This window comes from Poecilia latipinna, unplaced genomic scaffold (genome assembly GCF_001443285.1).
Source record: "Poecilia latipinna isolate Pla-1442-1.1 unplaced genomic scaffold, P_latipinna-1.0 Scaffold203, whole genome shotgun sequence".
Taxonomy (NCBI): domain Eukaryota; kingdom Metazoa; phylum Chordata; class Actinopteri; order Cyprinodontiformes; family Poeciliidae; genus Poecilia; species Poecilia latipinna.
In genome coordinates, this window is record NW_015112819.1 from 34,027 (window position 1) to 59,455 (window position 25,429).

General features: G+C 39.1%; 1 protein-coding gene and 1 long non-coding RNA gene across 2 annotated transcripts in view; one reads left to right on the forward strand and one right to left on the reverse strand.

Annotated features, from left to right (window-relative positions):
• Positions 1-657: 657 nt before the first annotated feature.
• Positions 658-23,775, reverse strand: LOC106946735 (uncharacterized). The gene is made up of 3 exons (XR_001424814.1): positions 23,689-23,775; positions 23,441-23,586; positions 658-903 (listed from the first exon to the last, which is right to left on the reverse strand). It is a non-coding gene; the product is annotated as an uncharacterized LOC106946735 (long non-coding RNA).
• Positions 23,593-25,429, forward strand: part of LOC106946734 (heparan sulfate glucosamine 3-O-sulfotransferase 3A1-like) — a 36,612-nt gene continuing 34,775 nt past the window's right edge. The window contains exon 1 of the mRNA XM_015031323.1: positions 23,593-24,334. Coding sequence (XP_014886809.1) covers positions 23,838-24,334 — 497 coding nt within the window. The 5' untranslated portion in view covers positions 23,593-23,837. The remainder of the gene's footprint in view (positions 24,335-25,429) is intronic.

Genomic DNA, 25,429 nt, shown 5'->3' on the forward strand with positions numbered 1-25,429 from the left:
GCATTAACCCACTCTGGTTAGGGTCCTGACATGATGGTAGTTAAATACAGATTTTAGGCATGCCCCAAAAAGTGTAAAAAAAAAAATAAAATATTGACCTACAAGATCTCCAAAAAAGAACCAGTCAGGGAATAAAGAAAGAAATAAGTAGAAATAAATAAAACCACCGATTAATTTAATGTAAATCTCTGATAATTCATTTAGTTTTAATAAACTGCAAGCCCTACTTATCAAATTAACAAAAAAGTATATATTTTTTAGTTTTTAGCTAAACTAAAAAATTAAACATACAACTTTCCAACTATTCATCAGTGATCCAAAGCTTATGCATGTTCTGTATAATGTCGAAAAAATCTGGTAATCTCCTGCCGAAAGTGAATTATTACTCATATCTTCACACATTCTCACAAGGCTGCTGCACCTATACCTACATTGAACTTTTTTTTTTTTTTCTAAAGCCAACCATTCATTAATCCTCTCACTCTCAGGCTCACAGGTGGGATTCTTCTCCCGTAGTTTACGTTCTGCTAATTTTCTGCAGCTGCAGCTGAAAAAACAAATCAAAGAGCAGATCGATGGAGTGCCTAACTGATGTTTGACAGCAACGGATTAGGAAAGCACACCAAATACCTTTTGACTTGTATATTATGAGTAATCAAGAAAAGTAAAAGCGTTGCCTGACAGTTTTGGAAAGCAAACCCACTTTGACAGACATCTATCAAATAAATTATGCCAGCGAAGTGACCTTTTCGTGACTCCTTGCTTTCGACTGCCTGTTGCTGCAGACAAAGCGGGACATTGTTGGGATACCTGCGTAATCACGAGCTTCTCTGGCGCCTCTTGCCTTTTGACCCGAGCCCCATCATCCTCTCCGTAGAGGGCGGCCAGCGAAGGGCCGTCAGTCTGGGAAAAAAAAAAAAGAAAAAGTTTTGATGAGCATGTAAAACTGACCTAGGTGGAGAATTTCTTTGCTTAGTGAGACACATCGTTTAGTATTTGAGGACATTTTTAGCAACTATGACGAATGGCTAGCCACGTTTGCTCTATTTAGCTAATCGTCGTTTCTAATTTTTCTCACCAGGTGAAGTAATGCGACAGAAACTGCAGCTGCTCACGCAGACCCTTCAAGGCTCCTGTTCTTGTCAGAAGTTTGGCACCAAGAGCTGCGTTGGATTTTGATTCGTCTATACCTTAATGTGTGATGCCCTCAACTTTACTGCAGGCATTTCCACAGGGTTGATAATATATGGGAGCCATCACATAAAGCAGCTTTGTGGATGAACAATGTCTTCCCGCAGCATAATGCTGCCTTTGTTAGGCAAAGGCTGAAATATATGGAACATCGTGGACATAAAGTATTGGCCGGGGCCAGAGCAGCGCTGACATTCAGCGTTTTTCACTTACTGTAGCTCCATCACCGACAAAGCAGCCAAAAATGTTCCGATGTGGGAACTTTAGCACTATTTAGACTAGGAGCAGTTGTGTGTTTTTGCTCTACAGAAGCAGACCGCCTGCTGGAATGAGCACCATCACATTCATTTAATGTAGCCTGTGTGAAACCGCAATGAAAAATCCCCGTTTCATTATAAACTCCAAACAGTAGAAAACATTGCCAGCCTGTGTTTAAAACTGAGGCCCTGCGGATATGAAAGAGAGATTTATTTTTCTCTGATTGTGCCTACTTTTAGATGTTCTGTGGAAAAAGCCTTCCACCTCTTACAGATTCCTTCTCTTTTTGCGTCAGATTTTTAGGCAGATTTTGATATCGGACAGCAGCATCTTTCAAAAGTTGATTCCGTTTGCTGACCAAGAGAGAAACTACTTAAAGCAACCTAGCCGTATGTGGAAATGTAATTGTTACCGTCGTACCACAGCGTCTTTATTGGGTAATAGTCTGGACTAGGCCAGTCCAAAGCATTTATTTACTTACTTACTTATAATTATTCAGAGGTGAACCAGCTGGTGTGCTACTAAATACTGTTTTGCACTGTATTAAGATACAGTATTAAGATACAATGCAAAACAATGGTGACAAACTGATGATTGGACTTTCTTCAGGATCCATCATGTTTGACTGTTGGTATAATTTCTTTTTCTTATTTTACTCCAACTGGAACAGATACACTTAAAATAAAAACCACCTTTGTCTTGTGAGTACATAGAATATTTACCAAATGTCTTGAGGACCCAAAATGGTATTAGGCAAATATGAGACATGGATTTCTGTTCTTTTGGTCAGCAGGACTGTTGCCTTATGGTTGCTGTTTTTGCTCAATTTATCTCTTCTTGTTGAATCATGAACATTGACCTTAACCAAACCAAGTCAGGTCAGCAGAGCCTCGGATGTTGTTCTGCGTCTGTTTATGACCTTCTGGAATATGTACCGAGTAACTTTGGTCTTCCGGCCACTTGTGGAGAGGTTCACCACTGGTTCACGTTTTTCTCCAGTTGGCTTCTCGTCCATTCCTGTAGGGTGGCACTATGTGTTGCATTTTGAGATCTTTTTGCCCACTTGATATTGACGGTCTGGCTCTGTTTGGGGGATTTCTTGATTCCGCAGTCCTGGTTCTGTCTAGTGACATTTAACTCTGTACTCTGCGGATTCTCACCATATTTCAATCGATCAATCAAGTTTATTTTTATAGCACATTTCAGCAACAAGGCAGATCGGAGTTCTTTACATCATAAAAACGCAAAAATACAAAGTCATAGAACACACAGTCAAGAGCCGAAGCATTACATTTTGTCAAGTGCCATCCTTACACACCAGACTGTTGATTAATGTTTCATTTATAATGCTACAAAACGATCTCTTGATTTAAAAGAACTCTGTGTTTTGGCTTTTTTGCAGTTTTCTGGAAATTTGTTCCAGATTTGTGATGCATCTTTTCAATCTTACTGTAATCAGCAGCTATATCATGGATTGTGGCATAGTTTTATTTGAAATCTACCAACATGGTGGATGCAGATATTTTAAAGAGTGAAAGAAAAAAAAAGATATTTAAAAAAAGTGTCTGAAATATTGTAGGTGGAGCTTGTGAACCCCGTCCCCATGAAATCCAGTTTTGTTAAATGTAAAGCTTTCTACACACTGACTACCAACGCCTCCAAGCATCTGCATGCAGTTATTGTTAAGTCATTAGCACATATTTTCCCCTATAAAGCTGTTGTCTTTGTAATGGAAAAATGACACTTGTGCACTTACTTTTGATTGATTAGCACGTGCAATTACTGTCCGAGATGCATGAAAAACAGCTCCGTCGAGCCTCCCGGCCGGCACTTTGTGTGACATTTTAATCTACTCTCAGATTAATGGGACACTAGTGGAATGGAGGATATTCTACTATTGATTCTTTTCCCTGATTAATCAAATATTGCCGATTTAGAGACAGGTTTAGCATAATATCCACTCAGGTCTGTCACTTTTTGTGTTTGTGTGTTTGTGTGCTAGTGTGCGTGAAAGCAGGAGAGCGGCTGCAGTGGGGATGAATGATTAGCATGTGTGTGTGTGTGTGTGTGTGCGCGCGCGCGTGCGTGTGTGTGTGTGTGTGTGTGTGTGTGTGCTGGCATTCCAAACAGAGATAGGACACCCAGAGTGGCGTCTCCTCTCTGTAAACACTCCAAAGAGGTCTCTTGCTTTTAGCTTTACTTCCTTTAAAGCACCCCTGTTCTCGTATTAGTTCACAACTCAGGGGAGGGCTAAACCTTGTCAGAGGTGCCCACTGAGTAAAAAGGAGAAGAAGAAATGTTCTCCGGACACATAAATTTATGGCTCCACTTTAATTGGGTTGTAAAAATCAAATCCAGTGCTGTTTCGAGAATGCCAAAATGCGACTCCCTGACTTGTTTACAGGAGAAGTGCAGCAGTCAAGGACACTGAGAGATAATGAGTGAGAGAAAGTAAGATAGCGGAGGAGGAGGAGAAGGAGGAGGAGGAAAAGTGATAGTGGGAAAGCAGTGAAGATAAAGAGTCTTTTAAAGGAGACAGAGAGAGCAAAGGAAGGAGACAGATGGGAGAGGAACGGTGAGAAGAGTTGAGCAAAGTTTCTGCCCATCATTTATAAGGGTTAGCCTGTGCTGCTTCAGTCTGATTAAAAGCACCAGTGATTCACTCCTGCCTTGTGGAACAACCACTGGATGATATGTGAGAGTGAGAGCCGGGGAGGCCCACACAGACACGAGCGAGCAGCATGGAGCCACTCCACAAAGTTCACGCACATGTAGCAAAACGGACGCGCAGTCGGCTACAAGAGGCCTTGTTGAACTTGAAATTAACGTCACCGAGGAGGGGGTTTACAACCTCCGCATTGCAGGCCTTTAACACATCCACAAACAGAAACCGAGTATATTTTCCTCTCACGCGGGGAAAATAAATTACAGTGTCAAAGTCCAGGTTTTCCAGCGGCACTTACTCAGGCCCCATTCGATGGAAGCAGAAGGGATTTGAGGATTTTTATCGCCGGCGGGGGACTGATTTACAGATGATTAAGAAAACACACAGCGCAAAGCGTGTGAGAGACACAAGAGAATCAGAGGGGGAGTTAAAAAGCATGGGAAAGATTGGCAGTGGAAACAGATTGGGAGACGGAGATCAGAGGCAGACACGGAGACAACGAAGCCACACCGCAATGCAAGAACAGAATAAAGCAGATTCAGTTTGCATTAACTGCAGCAATGACGAAGGAGCCACGGTTCTGATTTTAGTGAACATGGAGGGCCAGATCGGGGTAAACATTTGTCTTTATCCGATTGGGGAATCATTAAAATATCATTACACCAGCATACAGTATTGGGAATCAATAGGGAAGCCATTGCTCATGTGGAATGGCAGTTGCAGCGTAAGCACGCAGCCATTTTTATTTTCTAATGCTCCCGGTGAACTCCTGAACTCCCATTACCCGTTTCTGCTCAGTCCCAAATATTGTTTTTTTCCCTGTCATCATTTACATTATGCATCAGACTGTTATTATTTCTATTATGATTATGAGAGTCGCTCCAAAGAGCATTTAGGGGTAATTAGGTGTAAAGCTTTGCAGAAGTAAAATGCCAGACATGGAGTGGTGCCCATTTGACTTCTCCGTCTCAGACATGATTGCAGGGCAGTGCGGTTTTATCATCATGCTGCCTGGCCCCTTTTTTCTGTTGCCACTCTGATTAGAAACAGGAACGTACCCAGAATGTGTAGGTGAACGTTCCAAAAATGTACAGATTGCTTTTCTAGGACTTGCAGGTTACTCCTCTGGAATGAACAGACTTGTTTTCCTGAGTTAGAAAAGTTACTTTCCCAGAACATGCTGGTGATTTTTCCAGGAACGTGCATGTTTTGTTGGGATTTGCAGGTAAACTGACGGGTTACTTTGTTCTCTAAATAGTAATGTGGGAGTTCAAGATGGGTAACGTTTAGGTATTTGGAAGGCACGGGCCGTATTTTATAATTCTACTCTGTTCAAAATTCTACCCTCATTTCAGGTCACATGAACTGTATCTCTTTAAGACTACTTGAAGATCTATGGGTTGCCTCTAGCTGTCCATTAAAAGTTAATTGTTCTTATGTGATTAAAACAAGATATTGTATATTACCGTTACCACAGAAAACACAGCCAGTACCAAAACAATCAAAATCGACACACCGCAGAAAAACTCTGCCAGACAAATGATAAACGACTTATCCGTGTAAATCCAAAAAACATTGTTTTCGTAGGCAAAGATTTTCATTAGTAGTTTATTAGAACATGTGGAGACCCGTGGGGTAATTAGGTGTTCTTTAAAAGTAACCCAGGAGAGTTTGCATTGAGACTAATAAACAGAAGTGGATAAAAGCATCCCAGACCACCTCTGAACTCGGTCTGAGTAAATCATCCTGAAAGTGTTTATATCTGTACTTAGTGTGATCAGATAGCCCAGGACGGTTCTGCGGTCCACATCTTTGCAACATTGCAGTCCTGAAAGCTTTTTACATACACACATAAAAAAAAAACAAAAAAAAACAACAATGGTTTTGAAAAAACTGAGAAGACAAAACTCGTTAGAGTAAAACAGAGAAACATGAAAAGAAAACCACGAAATAATAAAAATGAAAGTGGCATTAAAAAAGAAAAAAAAAAAAAAGAGTAAATGCTTCCAGAAACACACCCTGTTCAATTGAAATCTAATGTCCAATTTGTGATGTTTTTCCAGTTACTGAAGTGAAAATTAAATAGCTTAATCTAGAGTAACATACACCACTAATCCTTATGGCGGCCAACGCACAAGCGGAATACAACCGAAAGGACAACAGCATGTCTTAGCTGTAAAGTAGGCCAGCTGTGACAGCTCTGAAGTTAAAACATAAAAAACCACCAGAGCCTGAGCTGACACTGAGGTTCGGTGACGAGCTACAAAATGGTTTACATTAGAAACATGGTGTTTGATTTAGCCTGAAAAGCTCCGTTCAGAGGTCTTTGCGATGGGGCTCAGCCTCCCTGTGCTGTCATTACAAAGATGAGCTCAGAGGAGGAGACGGAGGAAAAGAAGAAGAAGAAAAAAAAAAGACAAGACAGCGTCTAATTAGCTATGCAAATCCCACACAGTGCCGGATTGAGTTTTAAAATGAAATTGGTTCCTTGGATCTTCTCAGCTTCCTTTTTTTTTTTTTTTTATCACTTTTAGTTTGGCCAGTTGTGGCTTAATTCAGCGAACAGAGCAGATGAGGAGATTTCTTTGTAGAATTGGTTTGTCTCTATTTTTGACACTCAATAATGAACCGTAATGCATATGCTGCCCCTCTCCCTCCACTTCCCCTCCACCACCACCACACACACACACACACACCTTCTATCAGTCTATTCCCACTATGGTTTTGGGACTATGGGATCAGTTATGCATCACTTTATGTTGATCTTTTACATAATATCCCATCAGAAAGCATTGAGATTAGTGTCTGTAATGTGAGGAACATCTGGAATGTGAATACTTTTGAAAGGCATAATGCATTACTTTTTTTTTTTTTTTTAAGTCTAGAGCTTTTGAACTTTTGATTACTTGAGTATTGTAACATGAAAAATGTGCAAAGATTTTCAGCACACCAGGTATCACAGACACTTTATGGAAATTACCTTCAACAACTTCTCAAGCAATACTGTAACAGCATGTCGGAAATCTGAGCACAGGGCTGTGGTGAGTTTTTTTTAGGGTCCGCAAGGACCAGGGGTTAGAATTAAACCCTGTAACAAGCCAAAATGTGTCTTTACATTAATAAAAACTGAGCGACTCAATTTTCACTTGCAAAGCCTAATCCCCAAAACTTTGGTGAGCTGTCTGAGGAAGAAGTCTCACATTGTAATAAGAAAAGCTTAAGTCCGAGTGGTTCTGAAAGAGCACGTTGTTGCCCTCTCATAAAAGTTTCAGTGTAATTGGACCGGTGCGTGTCCTGACCCCGGCAGATCAAAGGTTAGCACAGCAGGTACTCATTTAGCATGTCAGGGATTAGTGGGCTCAATATGCCGGTTTGGCATGGAAAGTGTCTCCGGATCAAAGTTATGCCTTGATATGTGGCTTGTAATTAGGTCCTTAAGAGGAGACAAGAAGGGAGAGGAGGAGAGGAGAGGCGGTTTGGCATGACATTGACGAGTTCTAGCTGTGCATGACACAAGGCCGCCCGAACGCAAAAGCCTTCGCGTTTGTTTAGGGAGAGCCGACGTGTCTAGAAGTTAGTATTTTGGAGCGTTTGGAAGCATTCCATCTGTCGGCGCTGCTGCACGCTCATCTAAGTAATAAAGGCTGATTTAAGTAAGACTGATTCAAATAAATCAAGAAGGCACAGTGAAAGCAAAGTCAATGAGAAAAAAAAAAGATATTCAACTTGACTCATCTCAATCATGTCACACAAACATGCCTTTAAAGTATATTTCATCCAAAAGACGAAGTTTAATCTTTTAGAATATATATTAATCACATCACTTTCAACATCAAGATCAGTTTCACCGTTACCGTCCTTATTCTTTTTACTAGCTTAAATTGCACTGATGGTACAAATGATAGTATCTGTCCATCGTGGGAAGAGACTCAAGGTAATAGAAACTGGACAAGTGCAAACATCCAACGAGCTTTTACTCACGGGAGAGATAAAATGAATTGGTCAGAAGGGAGCTCTTGAGGAATTACTCTCTTCTCTGGGGATATCATGTCAGGGAAGATGCTGTTCAGCTGCATGGACCTTCAATGTCCAGGCCAAGGCTGGAAGTAGTAGGTGTTTTATTAAGTGTCAAATCAGTTTTCAAAATCTGTTTTAATCCACTTATCCACGTATGAACTCTGGTTCAAAACTGTCCAAATGCAAGTCTAAAGCTGAACTTGAACTGTTCCAAAAGGAAGGTGAATAGCAAGGCTGCTTAGGAATTATTTTAGCCATATCCATCCGTCCGTCCGTCCATCGTAGGACCGATACAGTGTACATGCACCAAGTAGCTAAAAAAACAAACATTTTCAACCACTTTACTCTCGGATCTCTTTCTCATCCCATCACGTATTTTCCTATGACAGTTATTGAAGGAGCTTCTCTGGTTAGCTGTGCTGCTGTCCATAACAAAGCTACAAGGAGTTCTGCCATTAATCCTTTTTAAATGAAAATTACTATGTGGTCGCATAGATGGTGGTTGCACATGTATGCGACCACCAAAACTGGTCACATGCAACAATTTTTTTTTTACACACAACTATTTTTTTCACTTGTATGCGCAGCAAAAATTATTTTACTTTGGAGCAATGCACAACCACTAACTTATTCACAATGTCTCGCTGATTAATTGACAAAACAATAAATAAATAAAAAATCCCAGAACAACAATGCAAGCCCATCATTGTGTGCAGGAATGTATCCATCCTCCCAAATGAGCCGTTGTAGCTGCTGCCACACTGTTTTCTATTGAGTCATGTATTCTGGTGTGTTAAAAAGAATTTGTTTCACATGGATCCAACATGATGAAACGAAGCTGATTTTGTAAAACATCAAGTCCCGTTTGAAGACATGCATTGTGCTTGATGAAAGGTCTAATCTGAATAGTGCGTCTGTATCGGAATCAATGGTGTGGAACACTTAATGTGTCCGGACGTGTTGGCAGATTATACTGTCTGATTCATTACTGTCTGATTCATTAAATATATCTCAGGATTAACTGAGTGTCTGGGAATTAAATTTGAATTATCCTGTGTTACTGGTCAAATATTCAGTGGCTGAATATTCAGAAACTAGGTCAAGTTGTCAGTTTGACTTTCAGTGTGAAGCTTCTGCCCCGCAGTTGGTGAGTGAATCTTCATTAGTGCAAACAGCAGAGAGATTGAGTAAAGTTATTTGTTTATTGCTGCAAATTTTCAAGTTGCAGTTGCATTGGTTTCAAGGCAGTGGCACATGCATGCAGGATACATAAACTACAAGAGCTGCAGCACTCTTGTGGCAGATTTTTTCTCTGTATCATAAAAATCTCTGACAGCCTGTCTTTCCTGGGGATCAAACTGTGTACGCTACAGTGACAAATATGTAGCTAAGCAACACCAGACCGTGATTTATAGATAGTGTCTTGACTTTGTACACAATTAAAATGAAAGGCAGATACGCAACAGCAAGACAGGCAACACAAGGCTGAAGTGGCGCCATTCAAAACACTAAAATACAGAGAGAAAACTGTCACGTCTTAAAATTAAATGTGTTTCACTGTCTTTAACTATGCAGCAGCAAAGATTACACCTTATAGAATAAACAATACACCTTTATTGAATAAAAAAGGATTAAGTAATTAGATGTTACAGCGTATCATCAGCACAAGTCAAAGACATTTCTACAGTTAAAGCCGATACTTGACCGCGCTATAATAAAAGCCTTCCCCCTTCCTTTTCCCATACAGCCCTTTCTTAAAGGCTTAATGGCGAATCAGCTGCGAGACCTGTGGCAGCTGAGGATGTTGTGTGTCCCTGCAGGTGTGCATAAATATGCACTGTAAACGCAGGGTTTGTATTAGTCTGTGTTTGAACCGGGTGTGGCATCTGAGACCTGCAGACGAGATAGGACTCATCCCGTCTGGTGGCAGCTTTATCACCAGACTGCCAGTCACCTGATGTTATCTCAGCAACCTTGCATTCAAAACTACGGGGAAGGGCACACACTTCACACCGGCTACGGACTTAGCAATGATTAGTCTGGACGGGTTTAAAGTCTTTCGGAGATGCAAAGCAAGGCTGCTTAGGAATTAGGTTCTGACTGTTGATTGAAGCCGAACATTGAGCCCTTCCTATCCCATATTGCACTGCCTTTTGATTAACATTTGCAATTTGTGTTGCCACTACTTGCCAGAAAAACAGCGAAGGCCTAACATGTTGTTATTTCTTCACTTCACCTCAGAGTTACACCACAACACACAGTGACTGGCAGTCTGCACTCAGAGGATAATCCCCATTAGCCTCCATTCTGCTCATGTCCATCAGCTCATTCCTCTGTAAACTGGGTGTCAAGGTCTTGATAGGTGTGATGTACACACTAGCAGGCAAACAAGGAGTCCCCCGCAAAAATGTTTTAGCACCCCTTTTACAAAAGGATTTGTTGTGGTCTTTTCTTCAGCATGTGCAGTGTGCATTCTTTCTGAAGATACGAGCTACCAAATGCAAAATACCTAATCAGCGTGGGGGAAAAAAAAAAAATGCATGTGTGTTTTGGGAGTGAATGTTTTTTCTAGCCCATCTGGAGCCATTCTTGTCGCGTTGGTCGTCATCTGTTGTGAAACACATGACTGGTGCACTGACAGCTGCCGTTACCCTCGACTGACATGTAGGAGTTGAAGTGAAAAAAAAAAAAAAAAAGTATAGGTCACTCTATCTTGGTTTTATGAGAGAAAAACTTCAATTCATTTTTTTTTTATAAATAGAACTAATTTACAACAAATAACATCTTACTTCACTTTACAAAGCAGGTTCAATGCACCTAAAGAAATATATGATTAGATACAGCACCTTCAATTTTAATTTCATACTTGTTGTAATACATCCATCGTGTTCTGCTTATCCATAATTAGGTTTTGATGATGTTAAGTCCAGGGGCAATCGAAACAATCCTCACCCAAGCAACACTTTCTGCTTGAACAACAACCTTCAAACAGGTGAGAAACATACTTTTCATAAGGCCCGCATTTCTTTATCAGAAATGTTTTTATTGGTTTCATGTAAAATTCTGATATTCAAAGTCATCTTTTCATTACCTGTTAGAGGAAAATACTCTTTGCTAGCAAACGTAGAGGCTTTACAACATCAGTCTGTGCATAATTATTCTATATAGTGTGTTTTTACATAGTGACTGAGGAAAAATAAGCAATGAGTATTCTAATTTGTTAAATATCCGGGCATGTAAAGGCTCCTACATTTGGAAATTTTCTGACTACACATAACAGACAACTTTGCAAAGAAGATATTTCCTGTTTGGTTTCTTATTAAAGATAATGATCTAGATGATTTTTAGATGAACAAGGTGATTAGCACACAACTAGCTGGTAAAGTTACATCAGTAGATCAGTGGTGTCCAAACTTTTTGTTACATTGGCCAAATTTGTCAAGTCAAAGGAAATGGCCAAAGAATAATCTATTTTTACTAAAATCCCAGAAAATTACATAATGATATCCGCTCAAAAATAGGCCAAGCATGTATTATTTTAATTTAGCATATAGTTAAAATTTGCTTTCATTTTGTCCAGATTTTTAGAAGTTTTATAAGAGACTGATTTGTAAGTCATCATAGATCTAAATTGACTCTTTCTTGGTAATTGACTGCTATATTTACCAAGGTTATATAAGTTAATCAAAACCAGATTTTGGTGTAACAAACTTTGAATGCAAGCCTGGGAACTTATGTGGTCATTAAAAGATGAATGCTTTTTATTGTATCTGACATCTTACATTCTAAGAAGTCTTTAATTAGTTGGAATTAAATTAGCCCCTTATTAAAAATAAACAAGTCTCCATACGCATCAGTCACTTGTGTCAAATTTGTATTACATTTGAATTGCTGTTGGGGGGGTCGTCCAACATCAGTCCCGTGGCTGTGATTGGCCCCTAGGCTGCACTTTGGATACCCCTGCTGTAGACGATCAACTGAAGGATGATGACTCTCTCAGGTCATGACTGAATTTTAATTAAGCTTCAGTCATCACTTTCAGATAATATTTATCTAAAATTATTTTTCCTATGTGCATTTCAGACCTGGCAAAACTTTTTTTTTTATCCTCCCCTGTCTTCTTTCTTTTTTTTTTTTTAAATTTCATGCTTGCACAATGTAGGATTATAGGCACAAGATACAAAGTTACAGTCAAAATCCAAAAAATCTGGTTAGATACCCAGAAAGCATAAAAATATATAGATGAAGGCAACATTCCCAGAGCATTTTAAGATCATTTTTGAGCCTAGGTCAAAATGTCTGCCCCTTATGTTCAACCATAGTCACCAATAATTACGACTGAAAAAGTGCTAAGAGACCCAAAGCGCACCGGATGTGCGAGCCACCCATGAAAAGCTCGATGCAAACACGTTCTGGCATAAGCCCCAGAAATTCCCAGGTGCCTGGGAAACATGACATCACACTGCCTCACCCTCGACACAATGAGGACTTTGAGAGGTGCCGGCGAGGAACGAGTTCAGAGCCATACATCAGCGCAAAAAAATAAAAAAGGCCCCGTCTAAATAACATGGAAAGTGGAGATGAGAGCCAAAATGGCTCACAGGCAGCTGAATCCAGTTAGCGCCTGGAAAAAATTATTAAAACATTTGACGGGGGTGATGTGGGCATTGAGGTCTGACTCCTTGGAGGTGTGTGCTGACAGCTGAGGGGGTTATACAGATTCAAAGAAACAAGATTCTTTCTAACAATGTGACTCTGTCTGGACACCATCTCTTAGATTGTCTGGTTTTTTTTTAATTATTATTATTATTATTATCCTGAGACTCTGCAAACAACCCAGTGTTTGTGTGTGAGCCATAACCTGTCAGCTTTACCTTATTAAAATGTCATTGACTCCTAAACTGCATATTTATGCAGTGTTAACCAGAGACCGGTGGCATGGCTCACATATAGTTTCTTTCTGGCTGGCAGGCTAAGTCAGACAGACTGTGTCACCCAGAGATAAGCTTTATTACACAACGTATGCACAGGGCCAGTTTGATTGATGCTTTCCCATTATTATTGTGTTCTGGTGAGGTAATGTATTCCAGGCTTCCATAAAAGACCAGTTCTAAATTAGTTGTGTCAAATTGTGGCGGCAGAGGTGTTGGCCCTATCTCTCCGATCTGGGCTTCGAAATGAGGTGGCGCTGACATTGTGGTGAGGGTGCGGGGCGGTGCAGAAGTGATGTGCACTGCAGCTGCATGGACTTGGATTTCTTTCCAATCAAATGATAGTGTTTTTGTATCTGTCTTTTATTTCTCACAGGTACTGGCAATATATCCAAAGAGTTAATTTATCCTGGATTACGCTTTAGCATTATTCTTAATTTTCTCTCGTGCCTGCTTATCATACATATTTTTTTTTTCAGTGAAGCATTTAGAGGGAATTTGTAAAACAAACAGCATCATGAAGACCAGGTCAGCGAGAAAGCTTGGGCTTAGCGTAAGTTATGAAAAATGATGATTCCAAGCTTTCAAAATCTTGCAGAGCATTGTTCAATCCATCATCTGCAAAAGGGAAGAGCGTAACACAACTGCAAGGCCAATATGAAATGGCCATCCAGCTAAACAAGACAAGGAGAGCTGCAATTAGGGAAGCCAGGAAACATGTGGTGACTCTGTGGGGGTTGCAGAGGTCTGTAGCTCAGGTGGGAGAATCTATTGAGAGGATTAATGTCAACTATTTATGTACACCAAAAATTGGAGCCTCGTGGCAGAGTGACAGGAAGAGTGACGGTCAAATGAAGTCATGTTTGTAGTTTGGCTTGTGTGTGAAAGAATGTCTTTAGATGAGGCCAGTCTTTTGTCTAAACACAAAACATTAGACACAAAACTAAAACTTTAACTTCCCCCCTTAACACATCTTCAAATTAATAACATCAATAACCTATTTGGGTAACTTAAAAATAGGCATTGTAACTTAGTTTTTAAAAACCTATTTTAAACATATACCAGTTTAAAACTAGGAAATGTTTATGTGCTTGTTTCTGGGGTTTTTTTTATTGCTTTTTGACAAGTTTTCTAGAGCAATACTTCTAAAAGTCTGGAATACGTGAGCTACTCTGAACAGGGGTATTTAAATAAGAATGTGACAAATAGTTTATTTCTAAACCAAAATAATTATTTTGAAGCTTTGCTGCCACAAAGGTGAAAACAAGGCATATACAGGCTTGTCAGTGCCTTTTGATTATGTGCTGCTGCTAACATTTACTGCCTCAGCTCTTTTTAATGAGTCATCCGAGACTGAAACTTAATTAGACTTCTGGCGTGTTTAGGACAAAGAACCTGAGCAAATGTCTAGGGGTTAAAGTTATTTCAAAAGACAGCTTTGCACCAGTCAGTGCCATAAAAAAGTTTGTTGCAGTTCATTAGAAACTTTTTTTTTTTGTTTATAAGAACAGGCAAGATCTTCTCTGATTTAGAGATTCACTCTTCACATATGTATGAAAGGTCAGCATTAGATCATAGTTAATATTAAGTATGTCTTTTTTACCTAAAGGTATGAGAACTTTCCATTCCTCTGACCATTTTACAGGTTGATCAGAAAAAAAAATAGCACTTCTTAGGATAACACTACCTAATCAGTGGCTTTATTAATATGTCGGTATCAACAGCTCTAACACAAGCCTCGTCTCTCATCGCGTCTCTGCTCAGAATGAAATTCATTAATGAAAGAGAAGGTGGCTAGGATCTCTAAGAACAATTTGTTTCAATTTACTTTGCAGCACGTTGTAAGCTTTCCTGGCTCTGAGTCCCACCCACCTCTGCTTTGCTCCCACAGTAAATTACTCAAACGATGCACTTGTAATCGCGCAAACTGACGGCCCTGTTTGCCTTGGACGGGGTCCAAAGTCTCTCCTGTCCATCACTGTTAGAAGCTGAAGAAAAGGAAGAGAGCCACGCAAAGTTCAAAACGAGACATCGCGAATGAGAACAGGCACAACGTCGTTGTGGCTGGTGTACGATGTGTGTCCGGCGCGGGGCGTCACGCTACGACGAGCTATTTTTTCGAGGTTTGAAGAGAATTAAATCGCAGTTGTGATTCCACAGCGTTTCTTGAACGCATTTAACCACGTGTTCGGTGGTAGCTAATGTGATCTCCACATGTTCAGCAGCACTATACTTTCAGTCGTTTGACAAGAAATGTGGCTTTTTGCCAATACAAAGAGTTGAACCTCTGCATGTACTGTAATACATCGAGTATGGGACATCCAGAGCAAAGCATCCGCTAAATAGATGTACGCGTTATTGCAGGAGGAGGAAAAACACCTGGTTCTAATCTATAATGTTTTGGCTCCATCATTGCATTAGGACGGCGTGAAGATATTCAGCCCAGATTGCTCCCCTTTACCCTCCCATGCGCACAGATTTACACTCTGTTTCAAACATGGATAATTTAAACTCACACTTGGCAGAGCTCTAGTTTGTGATTACACTGCCCTGTGGTGGCTAAAACAACCCACTGTCTTGCTGTCGTCCTTGGATGTACGAGCAGATACTTATCTGGAGGTAATGGGAGATCAGACCTTCACATATTGCTTTTTAATGAACAACAGCGTGGTGCTGTCTAATGGTGCTCTAATGGGCTCACTTGTGACGCATAATCTGCTGCTGGTCATTTGGACACCAATCAATTGTTTACCACTCCACAGCATCGTCACATTTTAGTCCCAGGAACACTTCAGGGGGTCAAGGGGTCAACACTGGGTACGTTTTGCTCTGGAGTTTGTGAGTCTTTGAGTAATGATGCTAGCATTAGATCAGCATCGTAATGGAGAATCGTAGCAATGGTGAACTCACTGAAAGAGTGCTCACTCCTCATCTGTGGGGGTCCAGCTCAAATATAAATTTTAGGCTTAGTTTGCGAACGCTTCCATTATAGACTCCTTTATGTACAATCGATGACTTAAAATGAATTAAGAGCTAATGGTTTGATTTGCACAATTTATGTTCTGAGGCAGACCATATACTATAGTGTAAAAATGAGATCATTCCGAAAGAGATGGCACTTCTAAGGCCACATCATCATGGCTGGTTTGGAAACCTCATGGTCTTATTGGTAAAAAAAAATAGCTAAACCAAAATGCAAGGCTATCTGGCTATAGCTATACACAACCCTGGCTATATTTTTTATATTAATCAAGGATCATGTCATGTGAATCATGACAGAAATAGATCCTGGATAACAAAGTGACTTTCCTCCATAGAGCAGTTTAAGGAGTTTGGTCAACTGGGTGGAGATCTGAGAGTGGAGTCGCTGCTGAGTCAGAAGAAGTGGTTTGGGTGGCTGATGAGCCTTCTGGTTGCCTCTGTTTGGACGTTTTTCAAGTATGCCTCATATGTACAAAATATTTTAGTTATATTTGTTTATCAAGGTATTTTACTGACTTCCTCTTGTACAATTTTCAGACGTTTACCTCCATCGCTGCAGGCAGGAAGTAAAGAGACAGCAGCTAAATGAAATTTATATTGTTTAGAGTAGACAACCTGTTATTTTATCTCAAAAGTTAAATTACCAGCCAAAAGCCAAAAGAAAACTTTTAGAGCTTCTAGAATTAACAAATTAGCTGGTAAGTTACAACTGCCACATGTACAACATGTGGTGTCGTTTTTTTTTTTTTTTTTTTTTTTTTTTAAACTTTCATTTCCTTGTTGCTTCTTAGATATTACAAATAAATCCAAAGCACACCACAAGCCCATTCACTTATATTATTGGCAATCTGTCGTGGAACGGAACAGCACAGATTGCAATATAGGCAAAAAAAAATTCCTATGTGGACCACTTGAAGGCTGCAACTGCCAAGATGCCAAGCTCAGAGTCGGCTGACAAGCATATTAGGTGATTAATTTGGATGATTGTTCTCATCATGGCCACCCATATGTGTAATTAACCTCACTGTACCCATACCAGCTTGTGCTTAAATCTAATAACCGGCCTGCAGAGAGGAACAACCGCAGAATCCAAGCAGAGCACTTCCTCCTCTCTCCGTCTGCCTCGCACATAATCAGCTGCATCCTGCTGCCTCTTGGAGGAAGGAATGTGACACGATACGTAACGACACCCATGAGCTGCTGCGTGACTCATTTCAAACATAAACTGTTGGGATGCAATCAAAAAAACAAAATTAACTAAAATAGCACGAATGATATAATAGAAAAGTTTAGACTTGGATATTTAGGAAACGAAACCAGAAAAGAAAAGAAAAAAAAAAAAAACATCTCTAATTGAAAATGGTGTTTCCTTTTCATAGAACGCAAAAATTCAGAGATGAAGGTTTAAAGAATACGAGAAAATAGCATGTGTGCTTCATTCAAAGTTGATGTTTCGAGACAATTCAGAGAAAACAGCCCACTTCAGATGTGCGTTAATCTGATTAAGAGGACAATTTATTTGGGTTTCCGTGCTCAATAGGAGCCCTTCCTGCTCAGCGCACGGCCTGCCAATGGAGCAGACAAATCCATCCTCGACGAATTGCCAACAGCTGTGTATATAGAACGAGTATATTTCCCCTTGCACGAGAGAAAAAAAAAAAAAATGTTTTACTCACACAGGCAGTACTCCCACAGAAAACACATATGTGCTTGAAATTAGATTTCTCAAAAGAGCAAACATTTCTTGGGGATTTTATGTAAACGTATTTTAGAATATGTAAATGCACACCGACCCCAATAACAAATTTCTTCCCTTCTGTGCGTGCCTTTTTTGTTACCCGTCATCAATCAAATAGTAACATGCAAAATACAGTTTTCAAATTGTCTTTACTTTAATGAAAAACATTATTCAAACCAACCCGAAGCCTTTGTTTAAAAAAGAAACTAGGTAATAATAGATTAATTATGTTTTTGAAAACGTAAGTTCAATTTCAGCAGCCACATCCAAGTCCAATTACTACCAGAACTGTAGAATAAAGAAATCACTTGAATACAACCTATCTGACAACTGTTCTTGGTGAAATCATGAATTGTGTTCTCTAACAATAAATTTAAAGTGAGCTTATTATAACCTTAAACTGAAATGCCATTGTCTAAAAAGCCAATTATTAATATCAAACCAGCAAAAAGAAAACAAAAAAAAAAACATTGAAAGTCTTGTACTTGTACCCGTTTGAGCGGTATGACTAATCAGGACGTAAATCCGCCAATGTGACTGAAATAAAACAATTCTGCAAAGATGCGGACCAAAATTCCTCCAGAGTGACGCCAAACATCGCCAATTACCAGCAACACTTGATGGTAGTTGACGCCATCAAGGGTTGCCCAACCATTTATTAGATTTAAGGGGTAATTATTGTTTCACGTTATTTTAAAACTGTATTTTTTTGTTTACTTAGGTTGTCTTTGTCTGATATATATTTTTTCTTGGTCTAAAGCAAAGCATTTACAACAACAAAAAGAAAAAAACAGAAGAAATATGTAAGGGGTATGTTCTTATCTACAGCACTGTGCATGAGTTAAAACATAATTTAGATAAACAATATTTTTTTTCCGCTGACTTCTTAATAAATAGATAATAAATAATAAATCAAAATGCACTGGTTTCAGGGGTCTAATGTTTGGAGCCAAGAAATTATGCCTGTGTGGAAATTTGCGATGTCGATCACGGGCCAAAGATGGAACATTATATAATTACAGTCAATGTAATTTCTGAACATAAAAGGGGGTAAAACATTTTACCCTCTTTTGTTTATTATTTCCAACAGTTTTTCTTTTCTTTTTCTTTTTTTTCCATCCATTGCATAGGATCAAACTACAATCCAATTGTTTTGTCTTTAAGACAAGGTGTCTGCCCAAACAAAAAATAAAACTGTCTGGAAAAAATCTGAAAAGCTGAATTTTTTACTGCTACAGGTTTCAAGTTGGGAACCGTCAAGCTGTAATGCCGGCAGTAAAGATGTCTCCTCCAAACTGACAGGTCCCAAACCTCAGTTCATAAACCTGTCTGGAGATTATGTGCATGGCTGAGGGACTGAGTTGAACAACTTGGCCGACTCAGGGATGGAAACAGTTTCTCTCACTCCTGATGGCGGCGTTTGAGGGAACGCTGATGCACCGTTTTTTTTTTTTTTTGTGGATGGTTTAAACATTTTTGTGAAACAACACTTAGACACAGATAACTCAGTTGGTCCTTATTTGGCTTTGCCTTGGAACCCTGCTCGCTTTCCCATGACATTCCACGAGAATTTGCTCATTATGCAAAGTAAAAATGCAACAATATTGTCAAAGGATAACAAACAGTTTGTGTTTGGACTCCCATTTAGACCTAAAACCCCAGCTCTGCATCCAAGATTCCAAAACGGCTGCGTCAGTGTAACCATAGAGCTGCAATTTGGATAAACGGCGAAGATGAAAGCCGAATTACGTTTTTACATGCCCTCTAGACTACGTGCACATTTTTCTTAAAGCACCAATGTCTGGGTGTGTAATTACACACTAAATGCTGTTGTTTTTTTTTTTTTTTTTTTTTTTTTTTTTAAGGAAATGTATGTCACTGCCTAAACATTGCACCAGGCACGCCCTTGCTTTAAAGTCCCAGCTCAGACGCCACTAATGACAACTGTGGTATTACAATAATCAATGTTTTTAATCAGAGATTTTAAATCCTCCATATCTTATGACTGGATATGCATTATGTTCAGATCATATGCTGACATTATTTAAAAAGTAGTCGGAGATGTTTTAAAATAATGTATTTAATAGTATTGTGTTTTATTGTAATGTATTTTTTAAGTATATAAAAAAAATATGTAGACATTGAATTTTTTTTATACTTACATTTTTATCTTAAAAATCAATTAGTTAAAAATATACTTCTTGCTAGAATATTTAGATTTGGCTCAATACAACTAATAGCATAAAGGATTTGTGCTACTTGTGCTATTCAACCATTTCAATCGAGATCTGTTTCTGCAATAAAACTATACTACCACTAAATTAAACTGTAAAATTTATTTTGTGATTCCAGTGCTGTATGTGGCTCTTTGTAGCTTATAATAACTATGGCCAAAAATGTAAAAAAAATAAGTAACGTTTTTAACTATAAAAGCAAAGGGAAGCATAATTTTCTTATGTTTTGTAGGTCATAAAATTTCCATAATGCAATGAGACGACAAGGTTCTGCTCTTTTATGTTATTAATCTGCTAACTATCTGCTTTGTTTTAAAAAATAGTTTGAGAAAAATGCTCATAAAAATATGAGAAAACCCTAAATTGGTCTCCTTCTACAAACAAATTGAATGTTTTTCCATATTCGTGAAAGTTTTATCTTTCTCTTATTTTAAAAACCAAGAAAAACACCTCAACCCATATTTAGAGTTGAAATATTAATTCAAAAATAAGCATCAATGCCATAATGTTTTGATCAACATTGATAGAAAAAAGTCAGAAAGCCATTTCCAGAACGGCAGTAAATGTTAGCTACTTCCAAGCTGAGCGGCAGAGTTAGTACTGGGGTGTGCAACCTGCGGCTCCAGATCTGCATCTGGCTCTTCAGACCCTCCAATGTGGCCCCTTACAAAATTTTGACCAAATAAATTAGGAAAAAATGAGCCACTAAATACAAAGGCAATATGAAAGGGTAAAATTTTTCAGTGCTTTAGCTTTGATTTGATTACAAATCAGTTGAATTTCAATTCAACAAATTTCACCACAGGTAATATTAAAATATGGATTGTATCTACAGGAAGAAATATATACTCTAAATAAATAGATTTCACTCAAGGCTGAATTTTGTGTTCCTTGTTTTAGAACTTAATGTTTTTGGTTTTCCAAAGCTTAAAAATAGAAATAACTTATTGTAGTTTTCTTATTTTACATTGAAATGAAAAAAGTACAAGTAAATAGTTATAAAGCTTGAAATTGTTACTTATTTCCAATTAGGTATAGTGTTAGACACTTGTTGATTAGTTGTGGCTCTTTGGGTTGCAGTTACTGATGTCTCTTCCAAAGCATTTGCTCAAAGTACAAGAGAGATGGAACAAAACACATGGTAGATGTAATAGGATGGTTATGTTTACTACACTAAAATAAGTGTAATTTTTCAGTGAAGGAATTTAACTTGCCTGAGTAGTTTTCGAGCAGTGATTATTGTCATCCGTGTTGTTTTTATGACAGTTCTAAAGCGTAGTCAACTGTACTTCTGATTTAGATCCGACTCGTTCATACAGTAAACTACAGACTTCCTCTCACGGACATTAAAGCTGCAGATGTCAGAATAAATATGTACCTTTCTTGTGGAAATGCACTTTGCATTCTTTGCTCTTCCACCATTAATCATGTCTGAACCCTCAAGTTTATTGAGTGACCCGTGGGTCTGGTGCTGTTGGAGCGGAGATCGCTGCACTGCACGTCAGGACTGACTCTATAAAGATTCACTTTTAAACTTAAAATGGAAAGGCACTCCTAAAGCAATCCCACAAAACTTTAGCTTTGAATTTATCGTAAATAGAAATAATTCTTGGTATTTCAGGATATGAAGACATTTGACTTTCTGTGAGGGAATGCTAAGTGTCATCATGGTTCGTTTGAGGGGGCCGAACACTTCTCCAGGGTCGAGGACATGCAGAAAGGACACGGGGTGTGATTTGTTAAATGCTGGACACCCCCTCTTGTATTGTCCCAACAACATGGGGGACATCTGGCACTGGCAATGCGGGCCCACTGTTGAGGTCTCCATCCGCTTTCTCGAGCAGTGAGCTGTGCAGCATTGAGGCACTGCCTGCGCATTCTCATGCTAATACTTGGAAGGCTGGAGCAGATGTGAACCATTTGGTCCTGTTCTTGTCCACTTGTTAAGGAATTATGTGCTCTGTTATCATTATTTCTCTTTTTTTGTCCTTCTGTGTGTCATAAAAAGCGGTTCTTGTCAGAGGTCATCTTCTTTGGTGGCCTTGCTCAAGCTGAAAACAGCAGTGATAATGTCAAGAGTTTTTACACTAAGGTGTGATGCAAGAGTAAAAATCTGTGGTTAAAACGTACAAAATAAACATTTAATTTCACGAGTGAGGCTTACTATTAAGGTGAAGCTATGAGTATGCTGTAATAAATGTTAATACCCCAAAGTTTTCAGTTTTCACCCCATAAAACTGTGTCAGTGAGGAATGTTTTGTCATGTGTTGCCACTCAGAAGCCCCTAATAATATCAATAGCCAAAACAAAAATTTCAGGAGTACGTCACTATTGCAGTAAATACTGTTTATCATTTAAAGTTTTAAAAATGACATATGTTTTCAGTCCAAATACACTAAAAATCAGATTTGATACGCTAGTCAATGTTGTTAAAGCCCATGTAAAATGTTATGAGCATGATTTTAAAATATTGTAACTCCTATTTTTTTTATACCTAAATCTGTATGTAAAGGGAACACTATAAATAAAAAGAAATTTAAGCTTTAAAAAAATTAACGAAATAATAAAATTATACTGCACCTCATTCAAGCTTGTCCATACCTCTCTAAAATTCATACATAAAAAAATATTATGCACATTAGACCATGGCTGAGTTGGCGAAGCAGATTTATAGGTGTGACCATTTCTCCTCTCAGCCCGCATTGGAGGCCTGACAGAGTTCACAGCTGCTTATGATTCTGTTTGTGGACTTAAAGAAGTCTCAAAATATCCTTAAAATCAACGGCACTGGAGGAAAAGCAGTCTAAAAAATAGTGGACATTCAAACAACTGTCAAGATCTAGACTTGCAAGCATGCAAGTTCATTCTGAAAACAGCCTGCAAGATGCTAAAGAAGGACTCCAAAATCCCCAAAAGTGGACATCATGGGATCTGCAGTATGAAGGTGCGCACTTGTACCATCAGAGTTTTACAAGTTTAGCTATCATGGGAGAAGAAGGAAACCTTTGCTCTTTGAGAAAAATCATAACGGCCAAACTAAGGTTTGTTACAGACAACAAATAGAAAGGGAAGAACATTATTTCAGCAATCCTTGTCTTTGCATTTGTTGTCTCTGGCAAACTTTAGTTTGGCCGTCATGCTTTGGACTCTGCAGCACTGCCATGGTTTATTTTTTTTTTAAAACACATCTCTTCTATTTCCTTGATCAACAATACTGTATTCTATAATGTAAAATTGCAGGTTTCTGTAGCAGCAACCTTTACTTTTGTGTACATTTGGAGCTTGAATTCAATGCCAGCAGGATTTCCTTCATATTAAAACGTAAAAATAAATGTGTTTAAATCATTCAAGAGTATTTTAGTTGTCTTCCTCAAGTCTATATTCATCCTTTTAACTTACTAATTTCACAAATTAGTGAGCCTACCATGATTTCCACCCACCTGCAAGCTTATTGGTTGTTTGGTTCGCTCTTCTCCCTCCCATTGGTCAGGTGCCGTGTCAGTCATCGAACTTGACGTGTGAGACAAGTTTACAACTCTATACACGTGCAGCTGGTGAATCAGGAGCATCCTACATCAGGAGAGAGGCGCAGTCTATAACCCGAGTGTTTAATTAATCCACCTCCATTTTCGCGAGGTTATCTTTGTTTTATTTAAGGTAGTTTTGCCTTACATGTCAAGTTTAAGCCCCATGTGTTGTTTTGGGAGGGTTTATGCTTCACAACGCAGGGTGGATGAAGATTATTTTCGCACTTTTCTTCATGGAAAGTGGATTCAGTGATGTTCGCTTAGCATGGCTGTGGCTCCTTCACCGGAGCCGGTATGGCTTTTAGCCTCATCCGCAAACTGGACCCCCCGTCCCGAGGCATCCTGTCCAGGAAAGCGGTGGTCATGCTCTGTTCCCTCCTCGCCCCTCTCATCCTCCTGCACCTCCTCACCGACCGCTGCGCCTCGCCTTCACTGGTCAGAGGCTCTCCGCGGAACAAGCGGCTCGTGAGCGAACGGCGCGCCGCTGGCCACGGGGTCGCCGAAGGGGCTGTAACGGCTGTGCGCGCGGGACCGACGGTTTGGCAGCTTCCAGAGGAGTCACCTGCTTTTCCGCCGCCGCAGGACCTGGTCGTTTCTCCCAGGTTAGCAGGTAAAATCAGCCCGCTCGGGGAGGGGAGCAAGAAGCTGCCCCAAGCTCTCATCATCGGGGTGAAGAAAGGAGGGACCCGAGCTCTGCTGGAGTTTCTACGGGTACATCCGGACATCAGGGCAGTGGGAGCGGAGCCGCACTTCTTCGACCGTAACTATGACTACGGACTGGAGTGGTACAGGTAAATATGTACAAATAATATAGTTTATACCGAAGAAAGAAAAGGTTGTGTAAATGTTCCTCAAGCTTAAATGAAGCAGAATATTAAAACTCTAAAAAGAATTCCAGCCTATTTCAGGATTTATTAAAATGTCCAAATTAAAGGTCTAAAATGGCCAGTAAGTAATGCAGGCTTTATATTTCCTTGGCTTATATCTTGCAAGCAAAACGTTACAATTAAAGCATGAGCGCACATTCTTTTGGAAAAAACCTTCAACTTCATTATTTTCACGTCTCAACAAATCAAATTGCCCAGATTTGCAAGTAAGAGAAAATAAAATAACGTTTTTACAAGTGTAACATCAAATTGTGATATGAAAACAGCCAAGTTAAAAGTTGTAATTGCCCTGAATATAATGTGCATAAATGACACTTCAATGTGCTCCCTCACTACAGAGCTTTATGACGTTATTAATTGTCTGGATATAGTTATCAATAGATATAGTTCTGAATACTGTTAAATACCAAATTACATTTTTATGTTTTTCATTTTCAAAACTGTTTCACAAATTAAGTACATTATTTAACTTTAAAAAACAATTTATTTTTAATGGTTAATGTACAAAGTTTCAATAGATTAATATAAGAATAACCCAACTGTGCTGTTGTGGGTTATCCTAATATTTCAGTAAAGCTCTAAAAAGTTCTAATGGTTACGAACTGAATTAATATGGCACCTTTCCAGTCATACTGACCACTCATAGCGCTCCGCACTACAGCTAGATACACCCATTCGCACTGACAAACACACACAACAATATGCAGGTTGTAAGCTAGATTGGGATGAAGGCACATCAACATGCGACAGGAGAAACTGAATCAAACGTACAACTTTGTGATTTCAAGACAGTTACTTTACCACTGAGCTACAATTCCCAAATATAAAACTAAACTCTGCAGATACATGGTTTCTAGTAGGATTGTGGTTGTATTTCATCAGACTATTTCATCTTCAAATAAGGATGGATCTTTTTCTTTTTTAATTGAGAGTGGCTAATATTTCATCCCTCAGAATTTTCGCACCATCCCCTTACTGCCGTCCTTTCTGCTGTTTTAA